Below are 21,105 nucleotides of genomic sequence, written 5' to 3'. Positions count from 1 at the left end.
AGGGGGAGAATTACCTCCCTTGACCCACTGGCAACACTCTGCCTAATGCAGCCCAGGATAACGTTGGCCTTCTTTGCGACAAGAGCACATTACCGCCTCATGGTAAATCCATGCCGACTACTCCCAGTCACCTTCTGGGCCTCCACGTCTTTGGAAAGGGCTTCCGGGAGGCTCTGCTCCATCAGCTTGCCAGGCCTCGAGGTGCCGCTGGCCCGCTTGTAGCTCCCTGGGTCCCGCTTCTTGCCCCTCTTCAAGGCAGGAGGGACAGCTGCTGTGGGCCAGGCCTCAGGAACCTCCCGCGATTGCCATGACCTCTCACACATCATCGAGAGTGGCCTTGCACTGGCAGCGCAGATGCACGCTGAAGTTGAGGAGCTGACGGGACTTTTCCCTAGCCGCACTGTAACCATCACCAGCTCCTGTTATGGCAGATGCCAGCGCTGAGGTTCAGTCCTGCTTCTGCACCTCTCGCTGACAGCCAGCGGGACAGAAGCAGGCTGGGAACCATTTGAAAACAGTTCATGTCAGAGTTTGTCAAAAGGACGACACAAAGGGAAGGCACAGACTTTCTGCACTTGCTTTTGCTTTGGAGAGAGAAAAGCAAGTGCCCAGCACTGAACAGAAGGTCAGCCTTGCCAGTCATGCTGCAGGGCAGAGAAATGTCTTCCCCCCTTTCCCCGTTGCTGACTCCACGTGGACCAGATACCCTTCCAGACTGGTGGGCTTTGCAACCTTTCACGGCTACCAGGAGCCCTCTCCCTCCCTTCTGCCTAGACCACAGGAAGCCTTGTTCTGAAAGGCAGCCGGAGTCAAGTGCCCCAGTATTAGCAAGACCTGAAGTCGAGGCCCCCGTCTTAACACACTCCTGCTTGCGGCCTCCACTGAGGAAGAGGACCCCCGCCTTGCAGCCACAGGCAGCAACAGGCCAGACTCCTGCCAGCGTTCCCCCTTTGGCAGCAGTCTGACAGCTACTATTCTGTAAGAGACACAAGCAGACGGAGCAAGAGGGTACAGCCACATGGGCAGGGCAGGCAAAGTCAGGAGGGGGAACGGAATGAAACAGAGACAGGTACTAGACTGCAAAATTTATTAAGTACCAAGTTGGAACAGAATACTTTCATTTAAATACAGCGTGTTATTATCTACACACCACTCCGTTAAGAGGCAGAAGGCACATTTCCCCAGGCTTCATTCGTCTCAGGATAACCACTCTTAGCTTTCTGGAATGGGGACTTCCTCTGCCCCAGCATCTTCTGATGGCTCACCACTTCGGCAGGCATGAAACGGCAAACGCAGCTACTTCCAGAGCGGCTGCTCCCTAGCATTTTTGTCCAAGTCAGAGCACATCGTTTTTGGCGGAAACGGCGTGATACTCTTACATTGCCCTGGAAAGTGGCTCCTGGTCTCCGTTTTCTGAGGATCCTTCAGCAGATGCCCAGGCAGAAGCTCCAGCCGATCCAATTTTCAGTTCAGCCATTGCTGAGGAAGGGGGGGCAGCAGAGGGGGGAGAAAATGCCCTATGTTAGTGTCACAGTAGGAAAAGGTAACAAGTCCCCAAACCAAACAAACCCTATTACTCCCAGGAGACAGGCAACTCCATTCACAATGCAAACGGCTTTAATGCAACGGACTTGTGTCCGTCCAGGCAAATGCAAAGAGCTAGAAAGCAACAGCCAGCCGCTCGCTCGGAGATTAAGGACCACTGGGACAGAAGGAATTGCTCTCCGGGGCTACCTGCTTTGAAACAGGCCCAGTCACTGCAAAGCCGTGGCTCTGGAGGAACAATTAACACAAAGAGGTGGGATTATTCAGGGCACTGGGGGGGGGGCACTGGGGGGGGGGCGCGGGGTGTGTGTGTACAAGCGTGTACACTGTTTTTTCTGTTTTTCTTAAAGGCAACTGCATAAATTCTGTGCCACTATTATTTGGATAAGCAGGAAGTTTTCACATAAAGCTCTAGCTTGGAAAGCTAGTAGAAAACAGCTGTGCTTAGCACAGGAGCTTGACAGCTTTCAAGTAGTTGTGTCCAGAAACTAGGAACGGTCATCTTCCTTCACAACACTGCTAACATATCCTGACAAATTACCTTGCTCAAGTTCTTCAGCGATATTTTTGACCATTCCCGCCGCACCTGGAAGTATATACAGGATACCCTGAAGACCTCAATAGTTACATGCTTGTAGTACTAGCTTCTACAGCCTTTGGAAACCCAGCTGTAATGCAGAATAAGAACGGGAAACATCATCCCCAATACAGTACAGAGAAATTCGTTGTCCACCAAGACGCATTGTGTGGCATTAACTGCATCACAAAGCAATCGCAACTCATCAGTTTTCTCATATTCTGCTTTTTAAAAAGTACAGCAAAAAGCACAATGACTTCACAGCAACCAGGGAAGGTCAGAGATCTATCCACAAGCACACAAGCAGCACGTTTACACTGTTGACAGCGGGTAAGGCTCGTGATGCCTGCGGTTTTTTCCATCATGATGCACGCCGGGACATCTAGAAGTGACTGTCCAAACAGAGAGCATACAGCTTCTGGGCTTAGGTAGAGAGCAAGCAGTTCAGGCTGAATCCCCGGGGGAATCACCACTAATTCTGAGACACACACAGGCTCACCTACCAACATACCGACACAGAGAAGAGCCAAAATGCTGCTTAATTTACTCATTACCAAAGGACTCAGGCCAGAACGAGCTGGCTTTCCTTGCAGCAGTCACCTCTTGACGGTTCTTTTTCAGACAGCACTGCTGACTTACTATTTACCCGCGGGGGTTGCCCGAGGGCAGTCATCCGGATCACCCTGTGAGACTCCACGAGACAACGCTCAGAGCCTAGGAACTCCACTTCAGAACATTACCGGCACGGGTACAGGTACGGTACGCCGACACGTCCTTTAAACAGGACCCTTGGTACGCAGGGGGCACCACAGCACTGCGTTAGAATTAGAGGGGCCTGAATACTTCTCAGGGATAAAACAGACGGAAGGGGAGAGCTTGCCCCTGCCTCCACTCTGTGCAAAGGAGGGAACGGATCAGGGCATTCTGTGAAGAATTATGCGCTCCCTTGTCCAACTCTTGCCATGCGGTTCCCAAGCCTCGTGATACGCTGCTCACCATTCTGTGAGGAACGTGCTGTCTCACAGACTGCTAATTCTGGGACACACGCGGACCAGAGGTATTGCCGAGGTTGCAGCATTGTGAGGGTCAGCAGTCACGTTCAGACTACTGGATTGGGTGTCCTGGAGCTAGGATGCTCATTGATGATGCTCATTTTCAGCTTAAAAGCTGAACCTAGCTTATTCATATTCTTTAAAGGTAATTCGAGAATAACATGGGTTTACAATGCCTTACCTCAGCCATATGAGCTTCCACTCGGTCTGCCACAGAGGAAGCATTGCCCACGGGGTTCGTCGTCAAAGAGCGGCTCCTGCAGCACTCGTGACGATGTGCAGCACCAGCTTCCGCAAGCCCCACATTAGCTCTGGCTCGCTGCAGGCGTTTTGTGAGAGCCAATTCATCTTCTAAATCCCTAATTCTCTGCTGCAGTCGGCCTACCGTGGAAGCTTCAGTAGCAGCTCTTATGCGTTCCACTCGGTCCTGGGTGGCTGCCTGTGTCTGAAGCAGAGCATGCAATTTCAAGCCCCAGGAGAGAAGAAGAGAACTTTCCCCCCAGTCTGTATCACACCCCCAACCGGAAGAGCACAACCTTACTCAGGGAGGCAACGGTGCCTCCTCCCTTCCCTCAACGAGGGAGGGCGAAACCCAGAAGCACCACATTACATAATCCTTTTTGTGCGGAAAGAGACACACGCACACACACTCTTAGCGCAACTTCTTTGTTTTCGGTCAAAGCTGGGACTAAGCAACCTCTGTCTCGGCAAGACACTAGTCTCCTTGCAATTCTTCTCTTAGCGCTGTTACCCGATTCCCCAGTGACCTACGTGGGTGGAGAAGATTATTCACAGGATCTCAGAGTGGTTGAGGACAACCATTCAACAAGCTCACACCCTTCAACAACCTCCTGAAGATGTGAAGAGCCCATGACCCCACAGCCCTGACGGCAGAAGCATGAAATACTGAAAAATCACAACAGGAAAGAATGAAGGAATGACAAGGCACAACTGGACCACAGATACCAGGGTGAAGTAAGTTTACCTGCAGAAAGAGATTGACTTCCTGCAGTTTTTGCCTTAGCTCTCGCCCAGCTCTTTGTTCAGCCTCCTTTTTATAGACTTCTACGTGGCTGCGATCCATCATCTTGGCCTCTAAATGACGCCTGAGGACAACCACCTCTTCTTCCAGATGCTGCTTCCTCTTGCGCAGTTTGTCACAGCTCCCATGCAGCCAAGCCAACTCTTCGCGCAAGCCTTCATTTGCTTTTTCTAGCTGCCTCGACCTTCTCCGCTCTGTCGCCAGCCAGTGGGAAAGTTCACGGACCTGTAGACAGGGAAAGGACAGACTCACTTAGCCTCAGCCTCAGACGCTCACAGGAAACCAAATATCCACAGAGCTGGACACCTTCTCCTTTCATCAGAAACAATATCTATCGGGGGGGGAGGGGGCGTTTTGGATGGACAGGGGGTGCGAGGAGTGTTACATATTTGTCACACAGTCAGGTTACTTCAGGACAGAACTCACAAGAGACACATCCTCTTCTTTCCGTGACACTGAAAGCTTCGCCAACAGTGCTCCAGAAAGGAGCTTTTCAAGCAGTGGAGGAAGAAGGCGTGTTCTTTCCAGATCAAAGCGGGAGTTTGTTTTCAAGCGCTTTCAGGAAGTACCAGGTTTCAGTAGGCCCCAAAGGTCAACTAAAACTCCGTCTTCCTCTTTGCTCCTCAGAAATTTACCTTTCCCACACCAGCACCCTGGTATTGCAACGCTTCTTCACTTACCAAAGGATTAGTTAGGCATTTTCAGGGATCACAGGGGAAATCCACTCACTTCGGAACACAGCCACCAGATCATTAACAACAGGAAACAGAATTAAATCATACAGGCTTCCAAAAACAGCAAAAAACCCGAACAAACCAAAGCTCACCTTTGTTCTTAATCTACCAACTTCGCTGCCCCTTCCAGAACGCGTGTCCTCCATTGCGCCCTGGAAATCCGACTGGGACTCACTCTCTCGCCTCTCATACGCCCTCAGTTTCTTCATAGCTCTTTCAAGAAGCCTCCTGGACCTGTGCAGCAAATTAGCACATAAAATAGGAAGCCCAGGGACAGTCAGCCTTTGCGTATACACTTAGGTAAGCAGCATGGATGGGGCTTACCTTGTTTGTAACCTGACTGACAGGCCAGGACTTATGGACCCCCCAAAAACCCAAACCCAAACCAGGGGAAAAAAAATCATTTCCCTCCCACAGATCACTTGCAGGGTCGAAATTTCATCTGCTCCCATGGAGGTACTCCCTTGGCCTGAAAACAGAGGTGACGGACTTCTGCCTGCCCTCCCTCTCTCCCCACAACAACTGCAGGGCAGCCTGCACTTCCACCTACCTAAAACTGTACGCTCACGTACAGAAGCCACTTGCAAGATCTAACGCAAGGCTTGAAGGTGCTCACAAACTGTTACGTCCTCATAGTCTTAGGGTCAAGTTAAATAAAGCTTGACTCCCAGCCTAGTCCATACTTCTTACAAGTACTAAAAACCCATACTTACCTGTTGCATTCTTTCTGCAGTTCCATGTTTCTTCTCATTTCCTGCTCCAGTCGGGCTTCTGCTGGTCGCTTCCACTCTACCAGCTTCTTCATTGACTTGCTTTTGCTCTCACACTTTCCAAACAGAAAGAAGAAATGGCACACATAACTCAGTAATGGCATCTATAAGCATTAGGTGCAGACAGCGTTCCTCACACAGATGTTGCAGGACGTCTCTCTCTGCTAGCCCAAGGCCGCAGAACTCCAGGGGACAGAATGCCCACGTAAAGGTCAGCACTTCAGTTTTCCCACTGAACAGGCCAATACTGAGGGACAGAAACAGTTGCCTGCCAGCCCCCCCACCTCCCTCCGTCCTGTCCCCCCCCACAAAAGGGAAGGCCACCTGCTACTAGGGGCTCACGGGGAAAAGGTGGAAAAGACCCTGAAGAACAGCTTCCTCAGTCCCTCTGCTACTAGCAGGGGGTACTTATGTAGCCACATCAGTGGAGAGCAGGGCTTCATTTAAAGCTTCAGGAGGAGCTTCAGCCATCAGCAGGCAACAGCCCTTGGAGGAGTTCACCATTACAGAACTCTTGGACGGTTTAGCTGCCCACACACACACACACACACACACACACACACACACACACACACACACACACACACACACACCCCCAACTCCCCCAAAAACCTGAAAGACTAGAAGAAGAAATTCACAGCAACCATTGATGTACCTGCTGACTTGGGTCTTCTTCCGAAAGCACGCGTCTTGTCCGTAAGCCAGTGATCAGGTCCTCCAGGCGATTATGAACCTACGGAAGCATTAAAAAAAGCAAAAAAGGCACGCTGACACTTTCCAGACTGAAGCTCACACCTCATTTAAGGGGTATTACCAAAAAGAAGTGCCACAAACATTTCTCCATCTCCCTACTCCTTTACAATCTACCCCCAGTTCCAGTGATCCAGCAGTCTCCCTTCGTTGAGGGCTTGTCTCCACCAACTCAGACCAAGCACACCGAAAATAACACTGCCTAGCAATGTGGGATTCCTTCATTAGTTGCAGCTGCGCATCTTTGGAGTTCCTCAAGTTACTTTACAGATTTACACCTTCCAGCCAAGGAATCCATAGCCACTAAACAGGGAAGGTGCTCAGAGGCCGGGCAACGGAACTCTTGCCACAGTCCGAGGATGCCAGTTAGGGCTCGGCGACAAAGCGCTTGGCACCAAGGCAATTCCACAAGCTAACCTGCAGAATGCCTTTAAGGCAGGAAAGCCATCAGGCAGCTGCGCTTCAGGGGTAAGCACCACAACGGATCGTCTGCAGGCTGCAGGAAATGACTTCCCCTAGGCTCCCCAGGACAATCTCTTCTGAAAATTTCCCCCCCCACACACAGAGCTAGCCTCAGGAGCTCAGGAAAACAAAAGTCATGACTGGCTTACAGAGGCAGAGCCACGCAGCTCTTTCTGAAGAACTTTGATTCTAGCAGTCTGTTGCTGGACTCTGCCTTCCAGGCTGGCGTTTGCAAGTTCAAGCCTTGAAAAGAAACACAGGTCTCGTTATGGGAAGACACAAGAGCACAAATACTGACACAACAGTGGGAAATAACATCATCTAAAGCAAAAGCTTCTCTCAAAATTGTGCATTAACTTGCTGTGATGCAGCAAGGTAATCCTGTTGCTTTTACACTGTCCCAGAAAGCAAAGCCTTGCTTCACCGTGACAGTTCCTTACCGTCCCACTCGTTCTTCCAGAGGTTTTAGGCTAACAGTTCCTGAGGAGGCTTCCAGAAGGTCTTGCAGTTGCTGGGAAACAGCTACCACTTCTCTTTGTTTCTTTTCCAGGGCCGTCTTCAAGTCCTGAGCACAACGCTCGGACTGAACACGCTGTTCTTCCGACTCCTGCAACTGTAAAACCACAACCAGGACCCACGCGAGTCAGCTGCGTTTTCCGTACAGACAAGGCGACTGCTTCGACTCTCAAGTCGTCTCTCCAAAACCCTGCTGCTTCATCCTCTTTCATACTGGCCTCTCCCATCCCCATCCTGAATACTGCTCAGAATACTCAGAATACTGCTTTGTCCTTTTTCCTCATTTACAGGGAAGAACAATGTCAACGCATTTATTAATGTAGTTACAGGTTTTGCCTACCTTGGCTTTAACCCTGTCCAGTTCCTCCTGCAACCGCAGTTTGTCTTCCTTCAGCTCACCGCAACAAAGCTTTGTAACTCCAAGCGAGCCTTCTGGAAGCGACTGCTGTTCAAGAGCATCGGCAATCTCCTCCGGAAGCTGTCCGGCCATAGCCTAAGGAAACATTGTTACATGAGCATGAAGAAGAGGGCAGGAGCATGGAATGTGTTCTTCTTTTCACTCGCTACATCAGTCTTCAGAGTGAACTCAAAGATAAGCAGCTTTGCCCACCACCTGCAGGCGCCTGCACAACCAAAGACCTCTAGCCATTTTGGCCACCTGAAGACATCTAATCTGTCAGCATCTCTTCATGAGGGCTGCTCTTTCCCAATATGTAAAAAACAGCTCAGTATTACTCTTCTTGGAAGAGACGCTGAGAGCGTGGGCTTGAGCGTTTCCTTCCTTTTTAAGATAACGCACAATCTGCTCTGATGCAAGGGCAAGAGCCATAGCTGGACTGCAGGTATTACTCTGATCATCAAAGCCAGAGCTTCCTACTTCCAACCCTGGGCTTTCAGCCTTCGGGCAGGTCTTCCACTTCACAAAGGTAAAGAAATGATTTCTGCAATACACCTATAGTCTGTCTCCCCCACAAAAGGGAAGGCCACCCGCTACTAGCAGGGGTTACTTATGTGTCCCCATCAGTGGAGAGCACCGCTTAATTTAAAGCTTCTGGGGGATCTTCAGCAATCAGTGGGCAGCGGTCCTCAGAAAAGTTCACTGTCAGGGAACTCCTGGATGGTTGAGCTGCCTGCGCACAAAATAGTCATAGCCTGGAAGAAGGAATTCACAGCAACCATTGATGCACCTGCTGATTTTGGTCTTCCTCCAAAGGCATGCACCTTGTCCATAAGCCAGTGATCAAGTCCTCCAGGCAGTTATGAACCTACAGAAGCATTAAAAGCCACACTGAAGTTCACACCACATTTAAGAGGTATTGCCAAAAAGACATGCCTCAAACATTCCTCCCTCTCCTTACTCCTGTACTATCTACCCCTCCCTGTTCCAGGGAGCAGAACAGCCTTAGCTTGAGGCTGCCCTAAAATTGTCAGCAACCATTGCCTGGGCCGTTTGAGGCAGAGCTGTGAGGCAGAGCTGTGAGGCATACAAATGGTCATCAATGAGCAAAGACAGGAGTAGCTTCTTCATCCACGGGATATCCAAAAACCCCGCCATCTTCACCAAAGGCAAGGATAAGCACTGTGACTGCCTGCCTTCTTCTCTGGCCAGCTGCAGTACAGCCCACAATTACACTTGCACATCTCGTTATTTTCAACACCTCTTCAGCCCTAATTAACCACAACTACGGGGGGCTGTAGGACCAAGGACCCTCGCTCACTAGACAGAGCACGACAACCACTTGCTTTGTGCAGGCCCCAGATGAAAGCGCCTTGCTTCAGCTGCTATTAACCCCTGAATTCGGGATGCCTGGACATTCCAAGGCAGCATCGTACAGGGTTCCACAAATGACACCACAGGGACTCCTCTTCACCTCTTCACGGAAAACAACACACACCAAGATGCCAAGGAGCAGCCATTCTGCAGAGCCTAAGCAGTTCCTCCTCACTGAAGGCTTGTCTCCACCAACTCAGACCAAGCACACCGAAAATAACACTGCCTAGCAATGTGGGATTCCTTCATTAGTTGCAGCTGCGCATCTTTGGAGTTCCTCAAATTGCTTTACAGATTTACACCTTCCAGCCAAGGAATCCATAGCCACTAAACAGGGAAGGTGCTCAGAGGCCGGGCAACGGAACTCTTGCCACAGTCCGAGGATGCCAGTTAGGGCTCGGCGACAAAGCGCTTGGCACCAAGGCAATTCCACAAGCTAACCTGCAGAATGCCTTTAAGGCAGGAACCCCTGAAGCGCGGCTGCCTGATGGCTTAAGCACCACGACGGGTATAAAGCAGCAAACATTCAAGCCAGCACACCAGTGTCCAACCTTTACCTCAGACAGTGTTAAGTAGGACGCAGCAGAGCGCCCCATGAAAACTCTCAAAACCAGAGAGCCTGGGAATGGACCAACTGCAGCCAATCACCTGCAGGCTGCAGGAAATGACTTCCCCTAGGCTCCCCAGGACAATCTCTTCTGAAAATTTCCCCCCCCACACACAGAGCTAGCCTCAGGAGCTCAGGAAAACAAAAGTCATGACTGGCTTACAGAGGCAGAGCCACGCAGCTCTTTCTGAAGAACTTTGATTCTAGCAGTCTGTTGCTGGACTCTGCCTTCCAGGCTGGCGTTTGCAAGTTCAAGCCTTGAAAAGAAACACAGGTCTCGTTATGGGAAGACACAAGAGCACAAATACTGACACAACAGTGGGAAATAACATCATCTAAAGCAAAAGCTTCTCTCAAAATTGTGCATTAACTTGCTGTGATGCAGCAAGGTAATCCTGTTGCTTTTACACTGTCCCAGAAAGCAAAGCCTTGCTTCACCGTGACAGTTCCTTACCGTCCCACTCGTTCTTCCAGAGGTTTTAGGCTAACAGTTCCTGAGGAGGCTTCCAGAAGGTCTTGCAGTTGCTGGGAAACAGCTACCACTTCTCTTTGTTTCTTTTCCAGGGCCGTCTTCAAGTCCTGAGCACAACGCTCGGACTGAACACGCTGTTCTTCCGACTCCTGCAACTGTAAAACCACAACCAGGACCCACGCGAGTCAGCTGCGTTTTCCGTACAGACAAGGCGACTGCTTCGACTCTCAAGTCGTCTCTCCAAAACCCTGCTGCTTCATCCTCTTTCATACTGGCCTCTCCCATCCCCATCTCAATTTCCTACGGGCGGCCGTAAACAACGCCGGAACACCAGGCCTACTCTTTCAATGACTCGTGATGCTCCTAGCGCCCATGTGGTCACTCCTCCACGGGAAGCATCAGCAACCTCCTGCTGTAGCTCTCTGGCCATACCCTAATGAACTAGTTACATGCGTATGAAGAAAAGGGTAGGAACACGGACTACGTTCTTCCTTTCACTCACTGCATCAGTCTTCAGAGTGAGCTCAAAGATAAGCAATTTTGCCCACCACCAGCAGGCGCCTGCACAACTGAAGACCTCTAGCTATCCTGGTCACCTGAGGACATCTAATCTGTTGGCATCTCTTCACGAGGGTTGCTGTTTCCTAATTCATTAAAAAAGGGCTTAGTATTAGTGGGCTTGAGCAGTTTTTCTTCTTTTTTAAGACAATGCAAAATGTGCTGTCCTGCACAGCAAGAGCTAGGGTCTGACTGCAGATATTACTCTGACCATCAAAGCCAGGGCTTCCTACTTCCAACCCAGGGCTTTCGTCCTTTGCGCAGTTCTTCCATTTCACAAAGGGAAAGAAATGAATTCTGCAATACTTCTGAAGTATATCTGGAATCTGCTACTCTCTGCAGTCTCCCTCCTGCACTCATTTGGGAATAACAGCTCCCTTTACACTAACATCTTCACGGGTCTTTAACACAGTCACCTGTCCGTCGTACTGGAAATCTGTATCTGTTCGTGTGGCAGCAGCCTCGTGTCCTGCACGCTTCTCTCTCGCATCTGCGGACACCTGGTTGAGTGAGAACACAAACAAGCAGAGAGTGGGGCAAGGAGTTTCCACAAACACTTCAGCATCAAGCTGCAGGTGTCATACCCAAGCACGACTTGGATCGTCACTTAAGCATTACCTGCCGTTTCACTGCTGGTTCTGCACTCACGCATGCCGTCAAGGCAGGCAGGCTCTGGAAGTATAACAGGCCTTTCAGAACCCAAAACAGTGCTCCAAGCCTACACTGATTTTTTTTGTTGTGCTTACTGCTTGGCTGCACGGTTCCAAAAACACTCATTTCATTGGGTACCGTGGCAAAGAAGCAGCAACCCTCCCAAGCACTTGCAGAGCCAGAATCTGTACTCTTTCAGTGTTACACTGGAAATCACATTCAAAGGCCAGTTCCTATGAGACCTAGGACATCAGCAGACCCTACTTAGGCACAGTCCTGACTGAACAGCTTGCACAGAGCAGAAGCTGCTCAAGTTCACAGGAGCAGACACATGGCAGAAGCAGCCAAAGGGGTACTGAGCCTCATCAGCGCTAGGGCCCATGTCCTAAACAAGCTCCCAAGCAGTTCCCCCCACGGGGACCCGAGGACCCCACTGCGCCTCTCACTGAAAGCACCTCAGAAAACGAAGGAAAGTCCCTGTCTTCCTCCTGCTTCACTCCTGCTGCCGACGTAACACCTACAAAGGAAGGGAGAAATGACACACCACGAGTCCTTCTTTCACTCTGCTGCTCCCCCCCCGTCAGGCAAGCCCTGCAGCCATGAGTCGGATAACCCTTCAACTACAGAGGAAAAACAGCACTGTCATTCCCCCCCCAGCCCCACCAAGGTGCTCTCGACGCTTCCCAGGTCCTTCTTTGCAGCAGAAGATGCCCAAGCTCAGCATGACACCTCCCACGGCTACAATAAACACTCAACAGATGGTCGGGTAGCATCCAAACGAGGCTCTGGCATGCCAGAGTCCTGGAGTAGGGAGGTTTGGGGGCATCTCCCCTCCAAACTAGGGCTCCAGAGTTTGGCACTCACAATCCCTTTGCACGGTAGAAGAGGAACCCTCAAAGCACTAGCCAAAACATCCTCACATGTGCAGGAAGTCACCAAGGAGCAACGCTCCTTGCACTCCAGCACTACCACAGAACATCTCCCACAGTTGACTTTCCCTACCCTCAACCTTCCCCCCAGCACTGGCTGGCAAGGGGAAAACTGGGGGCTGCACCATCTCACAAGCAGATCACCACTTCCGTTCACTGACGCAGCACAACTAGCAAAGAAACAAAGGGGATCAATGTTTATTAACTCACCTCTCACACCAGCAGGGGCTTCTGCAGCATTCGCAACTTGAGGCTGCTGGTGCTCCTCCTCTCCCTCCCCTTCAGGTGACTCCTCCTAGAAGAGGCCAGCCAAAAGAGTGAGAAAGAACAGAAACAAGCATCCTCTGCACAGGCAATCCACACCTTCCAAAATACTCCTCTTCTCGGCACCCACGCAGGGAAAAGTTCTGACTTCTCTTCTACGAGGCCTGCGGTTTTTCCTCAGGAACCTCTTTGAGTAGACAGCAATACCCAACGTCCCAAACGTCCTGCTCCAGTTCTGCAAAGCCCCTGACAAGCACTGCCTGCACACAGTCTGACCCTGGCCTCACCTAGGTTACAACAGCCAGGAGCGCACACACCCTTTCCCCCTCCTTTGCACCAAGGAAAACCAACGGCTGCCTGCTTCTCAGACAACCTTAGTCAAGCCTCCTTCTCTTTCCTCACTTTCACACTTCAACCCAAAACAGTGCTCCAAGCCTACACTGATTTTTTTTGGTTGTGCTTACTACTTGGCTGCACGGTTCCAAAAACACTCATTTCATTGGGTACCGTGGCAAAGAAGCAGCAACCCTCCCAAGCACTTGCAGAGCCAGAATCTGTACTCTTTCAGTGTTACACTAGAAATCACATTCAAAGGCCAATTCCTATGAGACCTAGGACATCAGCAGACCCTACTTAGGCACAGTCCTGACTGAACAGCTTGCACAGAGCAGAAGCTGCTCAAGTTCACAGGAGCAAACACATGGCAGAAGCGGCCAAAGAGGGAACTGAGCCTCATCAGCGCTAGGGCCCACGTCCAAAGCAAACTCCCGAGCGGTTCCCCCCGCCACCGGGGATCCCACTGCGCCCCTCACTGAAAGCACCTCAGAATCCCACGGAGAGTCGCTGTCTTCCTCCTGCTTCACTCCTGCTGCCGACGTAACACCTACAAAGGAAGGGAGAAATGACTGCTGCTCTCCTCCATCAGGCAACCTCTCCCCCACCAGGCCACCACTTCCGTTCACTGACGCAGCACAACTAGCAAAGAAACAAAGGGGATCAATGTTTATTAACTCACCTCTCACACCAGCAGGGGCTTCTGCAGCATTCGCAACTTGAGGCTGCTGGTGCTCCTCCTCTCCCTCCCCTTCAGGTGACTCCTCCTAGAAGAGGCCAGCCAAAAGAGTGAGAAAGAACAGAAACAAGCATCCTCTGCACAGGCAATCCACACCTTCCAAAACACTCCTCTTCTCGGCACCCACGCAGGGAAAAGTTCTGACTTCTCTTCTACGAGGCCTGCGGTTTTTCCTCAGGAACCTCTTTGAGTAGACAGCAATACCCAACGTCCCAAACGTCCTGCTCCAGTTCTGCAAAGCCCCTGACAAGCACTGCCTGCACACAGTCTGACCCTGGCCTCACCTAGGTTACAACAGCCAGGAGCGCACACACCCTTTCCCCCTCCTTTGCACCAAGGAAAACCAACGGCTGCCTGCTTCTCAGACAACCTTAGTCAAGCCTCCTTCTCTTTCCTCACTTTCACACTTCAACCCAAAACAGTGCTCCAAGCCTACACTGATTTTTTTTGGTTGTGCTTACTACTTGGCTGCACGGTTCCAAAAACACTCATTTCATTGGGTACCGTGGCAAAGAAGCAGCAACCCTCCCAAGCACTTGCAGAGCCAGAATCTGTACTCTTTCAGTGTTACACTAGAAATCACATTCAAAGGCCAGTTCCTATGAGACCTAGGACATCAGCAGACCCTACTTAGGCACAGTCCTGACTGAACAGCTTGCACAGAGCAGAAGCTGCTCAAGTTCACAGGAGCAAACACATGGCAGAAGCGGCCAAAGAGGGAACTGAGCCTCATCAGCGCTAGGGCCCACGTCCAAAGCAAACTCCCGAGCGGTTCCCCCCGCCACCGGGGATCCCACTGCGCCCCTCACTGAAAGCACCTCAGAATCCCACGGAGAGTTGCTGTCTTCCTCCTGCTTCACTCCTGCTGCCGACGTAACACCTACAAAGGAAGGGAGAAATGACTGCTGCTCTCCTCCATCAGGCAACCTCTCCCCCACCAGGCCACCACTTCCGTTCACTGACTCAGCACAACTAGCAAAGAAACAAAGGGGATCAATGTTTATTAACTCACCTCTCACACCAGCAGGGGCTTCTGCAGCATTCGCAGCTGGAGGACCACCAGCAGCCTCCTCTCCCTCCCCTTCAGGTGACTCCTCCTAGAAGAGGCCAGCCAAAAGAGTGAGAAAGAACAGAAACAAGCATCCTCTGCACAGGCAATCCACACCTTCCAAAATACTCCTCTTCTCGGCACCCACGCAGGGAAAAGTTCTGACTTCTCTTCTACGAGGCCTGCGGTTTTTCCTCAGGAACCTCTTTGAGTAGACAGCAATACCCAACGTCCCAAACGTCCTGCTCCAGTTCTGCAAAGCCCCTGACAAGCACTGCCTGCACACAGTCTGACCCTGGCCTCACCTAGGTTACAACAGCCAGGAGCGCACACACCCTTTCCCCCTCCTTTGCACCAAGGAAAACCAACGGCTGCCTGCTTCTCAGACAACCTTAGTCAAGCCTCCTTCTCTTTCCTCACTTTCACACTTCAAACCACTATCACATCTTACTAGGCTGCAGTAGCTCTTCACAGACAACATCTGCGACAGTCTCTCAAAGGTCACTGAAAGAAACAGAGCCCGCTTAAAAATCAAACATGCCTGCATCTCCAGCAGTACAGGGGGGGTTTCAGCACCAGAATCGGATTCTTCATCACAGCCCACTCCCAACGCCAAACACCTCATCTGGATAAACAAACAAACAGGAAAAAAGAGAGGGGAAACAGGCGGTGTGAGATCACGCACAAGCCTGGAATGCCATCCGCATCAGGCAGCAGAAAAAAAGACCCGCTTGAGCAACTGCCCCCCCAAGCACACTTGAGGAACCTGACAAGGAGGAAGGGAGAGCCAGGGCATGAAGCATTTCTGCAGATTTTGATCAATAAATGCCCTTCTTCCATATCCGTCACAATTCTATCACCAAAGTTACTGGAAACAAAGAGCAAGGTCTGGAGGACAAAAGAATAGGCAGTCTAGGAGCTGATCAACTTTCACGGTCTAGAAATCTGACTCAGATGAGGAAAACCATGTGGTCGTTTTTCTTGTCACCTACTGCTCTTTCCCCCCACAACAGCAAGACTGCTGCATGCTCTGCTGCGGCTACAAGTCTTGCAGGAAACAGCTCACAGCAGCAGAAAGGGTGCAGGCAGGAGACCGCTTTGCGGGAGGAAACCACCTGCCTGGAAACGTGCTTTCGCTCAAATCCAGACAGGTCCTCCCTGCAAGTCAGTCGTTTCGTGGGAAAAGTTGCCTGGTGAGGCACTTTACCTTGGCAGCTAAACAGCGTCTTTCTTTCTCACAAGCAGGAAGGCTGTCATCACTCTCCTCTTCCTCCAACAGGCTTGAAAAGAAAAGGCAAGAAGGACCGCGTCTCTCTCCCGTCTTTCCTCTTTTTAGGCAGGTTAAAGTATTTGGGAAAAGGTACTGTTCAACTCTCACCTTACAAAGTAGCCATGCGAAATGTCGTCTCTCACTGTTCAAATAGCAATTGGCATGATTAATTCTTAGCACCTTTGAATGTCAACAGTGCCTACAGGCATGTAACATGGACAATTCCACAGGCCTACCTGGAGTGAAACAGCCATGCGAGACAGCACGAACAAAAGCATGCCCCAAACCACCGATTTTTTTTTTTTTTTTTTTTTTTTTTTTTTAAGAAAAAAAGGAAAGCCCCTGTCTATAAACATGGGGAAATCCAACAGGCAACAACCCTCCGAATGGACGGCTAACACACTAATTATAGAAGCACCCTCACAGCCTCGCAAGACATGGGTCCAGTCAGCAACACAGAAGCGCATTTACAAAACTTTAGTGGAGGCCTCAGATGAAGTAGCACACAAAGTCAGTGCTGAACACAATAAGCTTCAACAACACAAGCCACCAAAAGAAAAGGCCGTGGGGATTTTCCTCCTCAGCTCCTCCACGGTTAGGGATCCTACCTCCGCCAGCCAGAGCACAGGCACCCAATGCAAAGCCAGCAGCTTCTGCTCCAGGAGGCGTGCTAAGCACTGGCATGCCTCTTGTGCCGCCTGCAGAAGCTTCTCCCGCATTTTTCTTCTCTGTGCAGTCTGCCAGGTGTTGACTAACACTGTGTACAGAAAGAAAGGAAATACCGTCACTAAGAACAGCAGCATCCTTGCATACACCGCTTCTAGAATACAAATAGCCATTTATTCTCCATCCTACGCCTATTCAGAGCCAACTGGTAAGGTCGCACACACATGCTAGTTACACACACCCAGGCCCCCTTCTTTCCTGCTTCCCTCCATACAGGCTAGGAGAAAGGGAGAAGAAATGAGCTCTAGATTTGGGGTCAAGCGCTGGTCTGGGCAGGGGCTTATATACACTTCACTTGGCAAAGACACACTTTTCAGACTTTGCGTTGCTCGGACGTGAGCTCAGCATTGCAAACTTGAAACCTAACGGAGCATTTTGGGTGGAAGTCGAGGAAAATTTCCCAATTCACACTTGACACGGGAGCAACACGTACCAGAAGATTCCATCTCGCCCAGCTTCAGCAAAGGTCTCCGTGCATCACTAAACCTTGCTGCTGTTACCAAGCGTGCCCTTAAGCCAACACGCACATCCAGACAACTTAGCAACTCTGACGGTGACCTAAAGCACTTACTGAGCGTGCCCAGAAGTAGCAGCATAATCTTCTGCTGTCCGTCCCAGAATGTCTTTCTGGGAAAGATCAGCACTGTAGCCAAGAAGAACTTCTATGATGCTCATGTCCCCAGCAGAAGCAGCAAGCATAAGAGGGGTCCTAGAGCATCCAAAAGATGAGAGGAAATGTATCAGCCGATACACACGTTTCACTGCCATTACTTTCATCCCTGTTTGCTCCCCAAACAACTACTTCCCCCTTTCCCACAGGCGGAAGGAAAGCAAAGCCAACTACACGGAAGCACAGGAGAACTCGGGTCGGAAGGGGCCTCGAGACCGCTCGCGGCCAAACACCACCCCAAAGCACGTGCAGCTACGAGGCCACACCGGGTTGCTCAGCGCTTTACTCGGTCTGGTCTTCCAAGCCGCCAAGCAGGGAGGCTGCACAACCTCCTCGCGCAACCCGTTCCGACATGTCACCGTCCTCACGGCAAAGAAGATTCTCCTCACATCCACTTGGAACCTCTCTCGTCTCAATGCGCACCCGTTGTCAAAGCGAGTGTCAGGACAGAGAGACAACGCTGCCTGCGAGACAGCATTTACATACCAACTACGCCTGGGCTGTAAAAACCCGCTCCTGCCTAACAGCAATGCTGCCGAACTAACGGCAAGTTCCCTGCCTCGTGGCGACCAGACACAATGCTTTCTGGCAGTCCTCAAGGCGGAAGGCGTCCAGTGAGGCATGACAGCAGCCAAGCGCAGAGCACTTTTCAAAAGCCACGCAGAGGGAACTGCTTCTCTGTGGCTACTTGTGCCTTTTAGAGGCTCACGCCCACGCCTCTCCTCAGTCAAACTTGAAGAATACTCAGGAGACCCACACCCTGTTGTGACGAGCCCTTCACCTTTCAGGCTGATCTCGAGTGTGCACGTCAGCTCCTTTTCTAAGCAGGAACTCCACCATCTCTTTGTGATGCTTGGACACGGCAAGAGCGAGGGGCGTGTATCCCACCTGAAAGCATAAATCCCCCCCAGTTAGAAAAACACAGAGAAGTGAAGCAACTTTTGCTTTCCAAGAGACGCCTTACCCACATTCTACGCTTACCTTATTCTGCGCATCAATATGGGCATTGTGCTCCAGTAACTGCCCTGCTAGAGAGGTGTTAGGAGCAAGGGCAGCGAGGTGAAGGGCAGTGTTGCCGAGAGCATCTGCAAGATTAGGGTCGGCACCATGCGCTAGCAGAATGGCGACACATTGTTCTTGCTGGCACTGTACCGCCTGGAAACAACACCGGGAAAAAGAAACATTTCCAGCAACTACGTTTCCCTCTGTCACAACTCCCACCGCTTGCCAACCTCAGAAAACAAGAACGCGGTCAAAGATTAGGTACCGGATGCCTATTCGGCACCAAGCACAACGCGATCTCCACCCATACCCAGGTCACGAATCACCCAAGAGATGGATCGCTCAGTGCTTAACTTCTAAGTCCTACCTACAACAGCATCACATACTCCACGTACCTTCATCAGTGGCGATCTCTCAAAATTATCACGAGGATTGAGCTTGCACTTCCTCTCTACTAAGTACGAAACAACCTCCGCATGTCCATTAGCGCAAGCAAGATGCAGAGGTGTCCTAAAAAGTAAATATATTACATTAACACAGACAGAGAGAAAGCTGAAGAGACCGCTCCTGCCTATGTCACGTGTGTAGGGCCACTGCTTTCCGGTTCCAAAAAACAAGCTTAGAAAAAGTTTCTCATCCCTTCAGCAATGACGGCAGTTGCACGCCCAAAGGCAGAGACCGGCTAGGAAACATCCACCTCACCCCCCCCACTCGTTTATGAAGACGACGTTCACTCCGCTCCGCACCCGGCTCCCTGCAGACGCAGTCCTGCGCCCAGGCACAGGATTCTTCCCGCACAGCCTCAGGCTGCCGCTCTGAAACTGCTGCCCTCCATCCCTCTGCCCAGGCAACTGGCCGCTGCCTCCAGCAGCACTACGCACACCGCCCAGCAAGGACGACCAAGGCTCGGGCGCCTTAAGCCTGCGGCAAGGGAACCTCGAGCTTCCGCCAGCATCGCTCACGTGACAACACCGTGCCAGAGGCTAAGGAGATGGGTTGCAGGACACCATCACATCAGCCCCGCGCTGTGCTTTTCGGGAATTCGTGCCTTCTCTCCTTCCCCCGAGCTTACTACTGCAGCAAACACGAGGACGCGCTCACTCCCAAGGGCCCTCGGCAACACCTGGCAAACCAGAGAGCAGAAACCTTCCCCCTCGACCCTGTCATGCCGACAGCAGCAGAGCAGCCCTCTGTCTTGCCCCCAGCTGTGACTGCCCTTCTCACACAGCGTCCACCCCGAGGGAGCACGACTGCCTTTCCACCAGCCCTCACCAGCTGAAGGAAACGGCACTTCCTGCCTTCCTTCCAGGCAAAGCCGTGCCGTGCTGTGCCGCGCCTGGAAGACAGGAGGCCCTTCAAACTGCCAAACGCCTCAGCTCAAACCACCGCAGCCGACGCGGCTACGAAGGATCCCGCGAGCACCTCGAGAGGGCTGCTGCCACGCAGGCAGCACAGGCGACGCTGCGGGAGAGGCCGCTCGCAAAACCTGCCCCCTCGTTTCCGCCCTCCTCAGCCTCGCCTCGCCTCGCCTCGCCCAGCAAAGGAGACCTCTCTGCCGGCAGCACGGGCCCGCCGCAGCCTCGCAGCTGCGCCGGCGCCTCCGGGCACGCGGCCGGGCCGCCGCCGCCGCCGCCCCCTCCGCCCGCCGCCGCGGCCACAGCCGGCACCGCCGCCGCGGCCCGGCCCTCGCGGCCGCCCCTCGCGCCGCCCCCACGCTCGCGGCACCGCCCAGAGCCCGGCCCGCGGGCGCCACCGCCCCCCTCACCGCTTCGCCTGGTCCCGCCCGTTGAGGCCGGGTCTCAGCAGCCACCGTGGCCGCCGCACCTGCGCCAGGTCGCCGCTGGCGGCCGCGCGGTGCAGCTTGCCCAGCTCATTCTCGCGGAGCTCGTAGGCGGCGCCCATGCAGGGCAGGGAAGCGCTGCCGCGCGCAGGCGGCCCCTTGCCGAAGAGCCCCAGGAGCCTCTTCATGCTGCAGCAGGGACGCAGACACGGACACGGCCCCGCCTCGGGCGGGGGCAGAGGAGCCGAGCCCCGGTGGGCCGCGGGGCTGGGGGCACCGGGCTCGCAGTCCCCGGGCCGGGGCCGGGGCCGGGGCCGAGGGCAGGGCGCAGCGAGGCTCCGAGAGAGGCGCCCAGCGAGGACGCGCCGGTGCTGCGGCAGCAGCGGCCACACGCTGAGGGCGCTGCCTCCAGAGGCCGATGCGCAACAGCCGCGGCGAGGGCGCTCGGGGGCGTCACAGGGCGCCGCGTGACGCCGCGGGGGCGGGGCTCCGGGCGGGCCGGCGGCGAGTCGGCGCTGCCGCCGCCTGCGGGGCGCGGCCGGGGCGGGGGGCGGCGCTGGGAGCGCCTCGCAGGGCTCCGGCGCTGGGGGTTCCCTCCCTGTAGGGGACGAGGCCCAAGTAACAGCACTGTGAACTCGAGCAGCTGCTCCTGGGACCAGAGCCCCAGGGAGGGTCCCAGGCTCACTCCCCTTGGCTCATTGGTGCCACTGCCCTGAGCCGACGTGTGTCTCAGCCACTCCTGAGACTGGGCTGAGAGAAGGTTCCAGAAGCCCAGGAGCTGGCACAAAAAAACAGGCGCACGTAGGAGCCCTGGGTGGGTGGTTTCTCTCTACACTG

The 21,105-nt window shown here is 52.8% G+C and overlaps 2 protein-coding genes and 3 long non-coding RNA genes across 5 annotated transcripts; all 5 read right to left on the bottom strand.

The window, feature by feature from the left end:
* Window positions 1-1,073: 1,073 nt before the first annotated feature.
* On the bottom strand, window positions 1,074-2,354 carry LOC135327562 (uncharacterized). Its single transcript, XR_010387876.1, has 2 exons — window positions 2,087-2,354; window positions 1,074-1,479 (listed from the first exon to the last, which is right to left on the bottom strand). It is a non-coding gene; the product is annotated as an uncharacterized LOC135327562 (long non-coding RNA).
* A 959-nt stretch (window positions 2,355-3,313) lies between these two features.
* Window positions 3,314-7,162, bottom strand: LOC135327234 (ankyrin repeat domain-containing protein 26-like). Its single transcript, XM_064505383.1, has 6 exons — window positions 7,082-7,162; window positions 6,376-6,453; window positions 5,664-5,776; window positions 5,043-5,184; window positions 4,160-4,441; window positions 3,314-3,619 (listed from the first exon to the last, which is right to left on the bottom strand). Exons 3-6 carry the CDS (start codon window positions 5,753-5,755, stop codon window positions 3,314-3,316), a joined length of 822 nt encoding a protein of 273 aa, XP_064361453.1. The 5' UTR covers window positions 5,756-5,776; window positions 6,376-6,453; window positions 7,082-7,162.
* A 3,123-nt stretch (window positions 7,163-10,285) lies between these two features.
* On the bottom strand, window positions 10,286-12,020 carry LOC135327561 (uncharacterized). Its single transcript, XR_010387875.1, has 4 exons — window positions 11,963-12,020; window positions 11,475-11,528; window positions 11,273-11,356; window positions 10,286-10,453 (listed from the first exon to the last, which is right to left on the bottom strand). It is a non-coding gene; the product is annotated as an uncharacterized LOC135327561 (long non-coding RNA).
* A 3,346-nt stretch (window positions 12,021-15,366) lies between these two features.
* On the bottom strand, window positions 15,367-16,738 carry LOC135328303 (uncharacterized). The gene is made up of 4 exons (XR_010389130.1): window positions 16,699-16,738; window positions 16,199-16,232; window positions 16,028-16,100; window positions 15,367-15,445 (listed from the first exon to the last, which is right to left on the bottom strand). It is a non-coding gene; the product is annotated as an uncharacterized LOC135328303 (long non-coding RNA).
* A 27-nt stretch (window positions 16,739-16,765) lies between these two features.
* LOC135327233 (ankyrin repeat domain-containing protein 7-like) lies at window positions 16,766-20,689 on the bottom strand (the record flags this gene model as incomplete). The annotated part of the gene is made up of 6 exons (XM_064505382.1): window positions 20,254-20,689; window positions 18,884-18,998; window positions 18,468-18,641; window positions 18,268-18,374; window positions 17,388-17,525; window positions 16,766-16,847 (listed from the first exon to the last, which is right to left on the bottom strand). Coding segments are annotated over exons 1-6 (819 nt in total), but the record flags the coding sequence as incomplete, so codon positions are not given.
* Window positions 20,690-21,105: the final 416 nt, after the last annotated feature.

Source organism: Dromaius novaehollandiae, chromosome 1 (assembly GCF_036370855.1).
Source record: "Dromaius novaehollandiae isolate bDroNov1 chromosome 1, bDroNov1.hap1, whole genome shotgun sequence".
NCBI lineage: Eukaryota > Metazoa > Chordata > Aves > Casuariiformes > Dromaiidae > Dromaius > Dromaius novaehollandiae.
This window is presented reverse-complemented; position numbering and strand designations above follow the sequence as displayed.

Excerpts from the sequence above, each read along its gene's own strand:
- LOC135327234 (XM_064505383.1), bottom strand. The coding sequence starts at position 5,755 with ATGAAGAAGCTGGTAGAGTGGAAGCGACCAGCAGAAGCCCGACTGGAG. Across the intron at positions 5,185-5,663 it reads CTGCAGAAAGAATGCAACAG|GTCCAGGAGGCTTCTTGAAA; the intron begins GTAAGTATGGGT and ends TTTGCTGCACAG. Across the intron at positions 3,620-4,159 it reads AAGTCAATCTCTTTCTGCAG|ACACAGGCAGCCACCCAGGA; the intron begins GTAAACTTACTT and ends GCTCTGCTTCAG.